Here is an 8,509-nt window from a genome sequence, read left to right as displayed (position 1 = left end):
GTTATATCTCCTTCCAAAACACGAGTGTCTTTTTTTTTTTATCTCACAAAGGAAGAAGATTTTGAGGGATGACCCCTTCGAATTGAACCCTTGCGCGCGCTCATATTTAGACTACACACACGCTCGCGCGCTTAAAAACGCACACAGACCGAATGCCACGCTCTTTCTGTCCCAACTAGTGGGAATGCTGAAGATATGGGTGACTATTGAAAAATGCATTGTTCTAGTCCTCCTTTACTCTCCTGTTTGCGTCTCGGGCGCCGGGGACAGGACCAAAAAGTGGAGTTGGGTGGGGCGGCAGACTCGGGAAGCCTCCAGCACTTGACTTTGCTTTGATTTCTGCAGACACGAGAACGCAGCAGGGAGAGAGACGAGGGGGGTGGAGTGGCGAGTGAGTGCAAAGGGGCAGGACTTTTTCTCTCTCCTCTATTAAGAGGAAACTTTTGTGTTTTGTTCTCCAAGTTCAGCTCGGTCCTCAAGCCGTGTTCTCCGCTGCTCCTTTCTTCCATCTTCGCTATTTTCTTCCATTCCCTCCGATTCCTTAATTTTTCTGCGTTTTTACACTTTTCATTGCAATTCTGGATATCGAGATCATGCGCATTCAAATGGGACCTGTTCTGAAAATTGTTTGTTCTTCGTTTTCATTATTGTTTTAGTTGGAATATAAATGTTTCGCCGTGCACTGCTTGTTTTGGGGTAAAGATGACCCGTGTCTTTTGTGCTTTTGCTGGAGTCATGTTGGTGTTTCGCATTCTTTTGCTGTGCATCGTGGAGATGCATACTGACTGCGATGCTGTGCTCGCCGCCGGTCTCACCACTTTCAGGGCTTTCGCTCCACCTGCACAAGAGGGTGTTGTACGGACCGTCGATCGGATTTACCATGGGGGTGGGAAGGTTGGTTACCTACTCTACATGGATGGGAGAAGGTTTCAGTTAGATATGGAGAGGGATGAGTCAATTTTGTCACATCACTCCAGTCCAAAATATGTGATGGCCCTGATGGGGGCGGGAGAAGGCGCCGCGCCTCTGCACCGGGAGTGTGTTTACCGGGGAACTGTGGACTCCAACCCCGAGTCCCTGGCGGTTTTCAGCCTCTGTGGTGGGGGTCTAGAGGGATTTTTCGCTTTGAAACACGCACGCTACACAATCACACTTCTCATCCGAACCAAGGGACACGATAACGACGTGCGTTCGCTGGTTGACAAGGATGCGGAGAGCGCGCTCCACTACTTCACGCGGGAGAGCTTCAGCTTCGAAGCCATGCCTGTGAGCGAGAGCTGTGGGACCAAGGAAGGGCGCGGGCGCATGGATGCATCGAGGAAACACCGGCGTAAGGGTCGAGGGAACGGGAAACGCGACCGGCATGGTGTCACCCTGGACAGGGGCGAGGAGCGCAGCAGAGCGCAAGGCAGAAGATGGTGGACACAGTTGTCCAAACCTGCCTCTCCACCCTCACTGGGAAGTCGGCGCAAGAGGTCGGTTTCGCGCGCAAGGCACGTGGAGCTCCTGCTGGTCGCCGATGAGTCCATGTCCAAGAAGTACGGCAAGGACCTGCACCACTACCTGCTCACGCTGGCCTCCATCGCTTCCAAGTTGTACGGCCATGCCAGCATCGAGAATCCCATCCGTCTGTCCGTTGTGAAGGTGACCATGGTCACGGAGAAGGAGAAGGGGCTGGAGGTGTCCAAGAACGCAGCCGCCACCCTCAAGAGCTTCTGCAAGTGGCAGAACCAGCAGAACCCACTGGACGATGACAACCAGCACCACCACGACGCCGCCATCCTCTTCACCAGGCAGGTAAACAAACAAACAAAACCACAGAGTCCGACTCTCACCCCCACCCCCCCCCCCCCACCCCCCATCACTTGGCTGACAAAACACATACCACTGCGCGCCAGGTCCATCCCTTCCCACTCACTGGACTAGAGCGCATTTCACACTGAGGTGTTACGCCAAGCATGACGTCGGTGTGTGTTGTTGTTATGGTACTGCTTGCGTGACAGACCGTTTCTGTACTCGTACCTGTTATTCGGGGGAGTCATTTGGCCCTAACTATGTTATTTACATTGTTGTTATCAAGCAGAAATCTGCTTCGGTTTAGTGTTTCCAATTTGAGTGATTGTGCGTCACTCTCTCTATTTCTCTCTGTCTGTCAGCCTCCCTCCTCTGTGTGGGCTCTCGCGCGTGTCTTATAACAACCCTAAAAAATTGCGTTTCCTCCGCTGGTGTTTTTATGGGCAGCCTCTTGTCTGACTCTCCCAGTCCCCTGACAACCAATGTCTCGAGCCCGTGTGATCTATCGCACCCGCTGCGCACGCACATTCTTCCACGGTTGAAGGGATGTAGTTGAAATCAGCTGCTGGTTAGAGTTCAGAATGTTACTCTCAACTGGAAACCGCAGCCAGCCTTCAGCCTTAAGTTTTTTTTCCCTTAATTTTTTCCTTCCCGTTTTCTTTTTCTTTTTCCCCCTCCTACATTTTTTTCTCTGAGCAGAGCTGGGACTGTCAAAAAAGCAAACACATACACTACCATTCAAAAGTTTGGGGTCACTTAGAATTGTCTTTGTTTTTTAAAGAAAATCACGTTTTTTTGTCCATTAAAATAACATCAAATTGATCAGAAATACAGTGTAGACATTGTTAATCTTGTAAATGACTATTGTAGCTGGAAATGGCAGATTTTTTTATGGAATATCTACATAGGCGCACAGAGGTCCATTATCAGCAAAGTCACTCCTGTGTTCCAATAGCACGTAGTGTTAGCTAATCCAAGTTTATCATTTTAAAAGGCTAATTGATCATTAGAAAACCCTTTTGCAATTATGTTAGCACCGCTGAAAACTGTGTACTGACTAAAGAAGCAATAAAACTGGCCTTCTTTAGACTAGTTGAGTATCTGGAGCATCAGCATTTGTGAGTTTGATTTTTGGGCTCAAAATGGTCAGAAACAAAGAACTTTCTTGTGAAACTCGTCAGTCTATTCTTGTTCTGAAAAATGAAGGCTATTCCATGCGAGAAATTGCCAAGAAACTGAAGATCTCGTACAATGCTGTGTACTACTCCCTTCACAGAACAGCGCAAACGGTCTCTAACCAGAATAGAAAGAGGAGTGGGAGGCCCCGGTGCACAACTGAGCAAGAGGACAAGTACATTAGAGTGTCTAGTTTGAGAAACGGACTCCTCACAAGTCCTCAACTGGCAGCTTCATTAAATAGTACCCGCAAAACACCAGTCTTAATCATTTCAAAACACCAGTCTTAATCATTTATTTTTATTGGCCAGTCTGAGATATGGCTTTTTTTCTTTGCAACTCTGCCTAGAAGGCCAGCATCCCGGAGTCGCCTCTTCACTGTTGACGTTGAGACTGGTGTTTTGTGGGTACTATTTAATGAAGCTGCCAGTTGAGGACGTGTGAGGTGTCTTCTCAAACTAGACACTCTAATGTACTTGTCCTCTTGCTCAGTTTTGGACACCGATTTTGCCGATTTAAAAAAAAATGTATTTTTAATTTTTTATATATTTTTTTACACCTTTTATTTAACTTGGCAAATCAATTAAGAACACATTCTTATTTTCAATGACGGCCTAGGAATAGTAGGTTAACTGCCTTGTTCAGGGGCAGACCGACAGATTTTTACCATGTCAGCTCGGGGATTCAATCTTGCAACCTTACGGTTAACTAGTCCAACGCTCTAACCACCTGCCTCTCATTGCACTCCACGAGGAGCCTGCCTGTTACGCGAATGCAGTAAGAAGCCAAGGTAAGTTGCTAGCTAGCATTAAACTTATCTCATAAAAAACAATCAATCAATCATAATCACTAGTTAACTACACATGGTTGATGATATTACTAGTTTATCTAGCGTGTCCTGCGTTGCATATAATCGATGCGGTGCGGATTGGCGAAAAAGATACCTAACCATAAACATCAATGCCTTTCTTAAAATCAATACACAAGTATATATTTTTAAACCTGCATATTTAGTTCATATTGCCTGCTAACACAAATTTCTTTGTGTCACTTCTCTTGCAACAGAGTCAGGGTATATGCAGCAGTTGCCTGGCTCGTTGCGAACTGTGTGAAGACTATTTCTTTCTAACAAAGACAGCCAACTTCACCAAACGGGGGATGATTTAACAAAAGCGCATTTGCGAAAAAAGCACAATCATTGTGAACGACTGTACCTAACCATAAACATCAACGCCTTTCTTAAAATCAATAGACAGAAGTATATATTTTTAAACCTGCATATTTAGCTAAAAGAAATCCAGGTTAGCAGGCAATGTTAACCAGATTAAATTGTGTCACTTCTCTTGCGTTCATTGCACACAGTGTCAGGGTATATGCAACAGTTTGGACCGCCTGGCTCGTTGCGAACTAATTTGCCAGACTTTTACGTAATTATGACATAACATTGAAGGTTGTGCAATGTAACAGGAATATTTAGCCACCCGTTAGATAAAATACGGAACGGTTCTGTATTTCACTGAAAGAATAAATCTTTTGTTTTCGAGATGATAGTTTCCGGATTTGACCGTATTAATGACCTAAGGCTCGTGTTTCTGTGTGTTATTATGTTATAATTAAGTCTATGATTTGATAGAGCAGTCTGACTGAGCGATGGTAGGCACCAGCAAGCTTATAAGCATTCATTCAAACAGCACTTTTGTGCGTTTTGCCAGCAGCTCAGCTGTTTATGACTTCAAGCCTATCAACTCCCGAGATTAGGCTGGTGTAACCGATGTGAAATGGCTAGCTAGTTAGCGGGGTGCGCGCTAATAGCGTTTCAAACGTCACTCGCTCTGAGACTTGGAGTAGTTGTTCCCCTTGCTCTGCAAGGGCCGCAGCTTTTGTGGAGCGATGGGTAACGCTGCTTCGAGGGTGGATGTTGTCGATGTGTTCCTGTTTCGAGCCCAGGTAGGAGCGAGGAGAGGGACGGAAGCTACACTGTTACACTGGCAATACTAAAGTGCCTATAAGAACATCCAATAGTCAAAGGTATATGAAATACAAATCGTATAGAGAGAATTAGTCCTATAATTCCTATAACAACTACAACCTAAAACTTCTTACTTGGGGATATTGAAGACTCATGTTAAAAGGAACCACCAGCTTTCATATGTTCTCATGTTCTGAGCAAGGAACTTCAACGTTAGCTTTCTTACATGGCACATATTGCACTTTTCTTTTCTTCTCCAACACTTTGTTTTTGTATTATTTAAACCAAATTGAACATGTTTCATTATTTATTTGAGGCTAAATTGATTTTATTGATGTATTATATTAAGTTAAAATAAGTGTTCATTCAGTATTGTTGTAATTGTCATCATTACAAATACATTTTAAAAATCGTCCGATTAATAGGTATTGGCATTTTTGGTCCTCCAGTAATCGGTATCGGTATCGGCGTTGAAAAATCATAATCGGTCGACCTTTATTCAGGAGTCTTATGGCTTGTTGGATAGAAGCTGTTTAGAAGCCACTTGTACCTAGACTTGGCGCTCCAGTACCGCTTGCCATGCGGTAGCAGAGAGAACAGTCTATGATTAGGGTGGCTGGAGTCTTTTGACAATTTTTACGGCCTTCCTCTGACACCGCCTGGATGGCAGGAAGCTTGGCCCCAGTGATGTACTGGGCCGTACTCACTACCCTCTGTAGTGCCTTCCGGTCGGAGGCCGAGCAGTTGCCATACCTGGCAGTGATGCAACCAGTCAGGATGCTCTCGATGGTGCAGCTGTAGAACTTTGAGGATCTGAGGACCCATGCCAAATATTTTCAGTCTCCTGAGGGGGAATAGGTTTTGTCGTGTTCTCTTCATGACTGTCTTGGTGTGCTTGGACCATGTTGGTGATGTGGACCCCAAGGAACTTGAAGCTCTCAACCTGCGCCACTACAGCCCCGTCGATGAGAATGGGGGCGTGCTCGGTCCTCCTTTTCCTGTAGTCCACAGTCATCTCCTTCATCTTGATCACGTTGAGGGAGAGGTTGTTGTCCTGGCACCACATGGACCAGGTCTTTGACCTCCTCTCTATTGGCTGTCTCGTTGTTGTCGGTGATCATGATCTACCACTGTTGTGTGATCGGCAAACTTAATGATGGTGTTGGAGTCGTGCCTGGCCGTGCAGTCATGAGTGAACATGGAGTACAGGAGGGGACTGAGCATGCACCCCTGAGGGGCCCCTGTGTTGAGGATCAGCGTGGCGGATGTGTTGTTACCTACCCTTACCACCTAGGGGTGGCCCGTCAGGAAGTCCAGGATCAAGTTGCAGAGGGAGGTGTTTAGTCCCAGGGTCCTTAGCTTATTGATGAGCTTTGAGGGCACTATGGTGTTGAACGCTGAGCTGTAGTCAATGAATGGCATTTTCGCATAGGTGTTCCTTTTGTCCAGGTGGGAAATGGCAGTGTGGAGTGCAATTGCGTCATCTGTGGATCTGTGTGGGTGGTATGCAAATTGGAGTGGGTCTAGGGTTTCTGGGATAATGGTGTTGATGTGAGCCATTGCCAGCCTCAAAGCACTTCATGGCTACAGACGTGAGTGCTACGGGTCGGTAGGCAGATAGGTCAGCGCATGCTCGCAGTACACCTCAGGTAGGCTCGTGTCACTGGGCAGCTCTCGGCTGTGCCATCCTTTGTAGTCTGTAATGGTTTGCAAGCCCTGCCACATCCGACGAGCGTCGGAGCCGGTGTAGTACGATTCGATCTTAGTCCTGTATTGACACTTTGCCTGTTTGATGGTTCGTCGGAGTGCATAGCAGGATTTCTTACAAGCTTCCGTGTTAGAGTCACGCTCCTTGAAAACGGCGGCTCTAGCATTTAGCTCACTGCGGATTGTTGCCTGTAATCCATTGCTTCTGGTTGGGGTATGTACGTACGTTCACTGTGGGGACGACATCATCAATGCACTTATTGATGAAGGCAATGACTGATGTGGTGTCTCCTCAATGCCATAGGAAGAATCCCGGAACATATTCCAGTCTGTGCTAGCAAAACAGTCCTGTAGCTGTATCTGTTTCATCTGACCACTTTTTTATTGATCGAGTCACTGGTGCTTCCTGCTTTAATTTTGGCTTGTAAGCAGGAATTAGGAGGAATTAGGAGGATAGAATTATGGTCAGATTTGCCAAATGGAGGGCGAGAGAGAGAGCTTTGTACGCGTCTCTGTGTGTGGAGTAAAGGTGGTCTAAAGTTTTTTTTCCCCTCTGGTTGCACATTTAACATGCTGATAGAAATGAGGTAAAACGGATTTAAGTTTCCCCGCATTAAAGTCCCCGGTTACTAGGAGGGCCGCCTCTGGATGAGCGTTTTCCTGTTTGCTTATGGCGGAATACAGCTCATTGAGTGCGTTCTTAGTTCCAGCAGTTCCAGACAGCTACGAAAAATACTCGCTAGGTAGATAGTGTGGTCTACAGCTTATCATGCGATACTCTACCTCAGACGAGCAAAACCTTGAGACTTCCTTAGATATCATGCACCAGCTGTTGTTTACATATATGCATAGTCCGCCACCCCTTGTCTTACTAGACACCGCTGTTCTATCCTGCCGATACAGCGTATAACCAGCCAGCTGTATGTTGATAATGTCATCGTTCAGTTACGACTCCGTGAAGCATAAGATATTACAGTTTTTAATGTCCCGTTGGGAGTTTAATCTTCCTCGTAGGTCGTCTATATTTTATTTTCCAATGATTGCACTTTAGCTAGTAGAACGGAAGGCAGGGGGGTGTTTATTAGATCGCCTACGAATTCTCAGAAGGGAGCCCAACCTCCGTCCTCTTTTTCTCCGTCGTCTCTTCACGCAAATGACGGGGATTTGGACCTGTTCCCGGGAAAGCAATATGTCGTTCACATCAGGCTCGTCGGACTCGTTAAAGGAAAAAGCTTCTGCCAGTTCGTGGTGAGTAATTGCTGTTCTGATGTCCAGAAGTTATTTTCGATCATAAGAGACGGTAGCAGCAACATTATGTACAAAATAAGTGAAAATAATAAGTTAGAAAAAAACGAACATAAAAACACAATCGGTTAGGAGAATGTAAAATGTCAGCCATCTTCTCCTGCGCCGTCTTCTCGACATTTTATGTTACCCCTCTGAAAACCAATAGCCTACATTGACCAAGACCACACTCCTTTTATACAAGAGCTCATGCTTTTGCCAATTTGACTTCAGATTCTGACCTATATTCACATTTCTCCAAACATCACATTTCTAATTGTTTTTGGCACACTGTGTTGACTCCTCCTGCTCAGCATCTTTTCATTTCTGCAAACATAACATTTGAAGTTAAGGGTTACGGTTTTGGATAGGGTTAAAACATAAAGTTTAGGCCTTTATTCCGAATGGTTAAGGGTTAAAAGTAAATTAAATAAAAACAATTAAAATTTGTGTCTACCACAGGGATTGAATATATGACCTACGGATCCAAATCATGGGATTATGATGGTAATAGTGCTCACTGTTGCCCCTAGTGGCCGGTTGTGAAGGTATTTCCGGATGTCCTGAGGACATGGACAG

The 8,509-nt window shown here is 45.6% G+C and overlaps 1 protein-coding gene across 1 annotated transcript in view; it reads left to right on the top strand.

Annotated features, from left to right (window-relative positions):
* The first annotated feature begins 205 nt into the window (after positions 1–205).
* LOC139566160 (A disintegrin and metalloproteinase with thrombospondin motifs 5) overlaps positions 206–8,509 on the top strand; it is a 29,635-nt gene continuing 21,331 nt past the window's right edge. Inside the window, exon 1 of the mRNA XM_071387125.1 lies at positions 206–1,797. Coding sequence (XP_071243226.1) covers positions 703–1,797 — 1,095 coding nt within the window. The 5' untranslated portion in view covers positions 206–702. The remainder of the gene's footprint in view (positions 1,798–8,509) is intronic.

Source organism: Salvelinus alpinus, chromosome 38, assembly GCF_045679555.1.
Source record: "Salvelinus alpinus chromosome 38, SLU_Salpinus.1, whole genome shotgun sequence".
NCBI lineage: Eukaryota > Metazoa > Chordata > Actinopteri > Salmoniformes > Salmonidae > Salvelinus > Salvelinus alpinus.
This window is presented reverse-complemented; position numbering and strand designations above follow the sequence as displayed.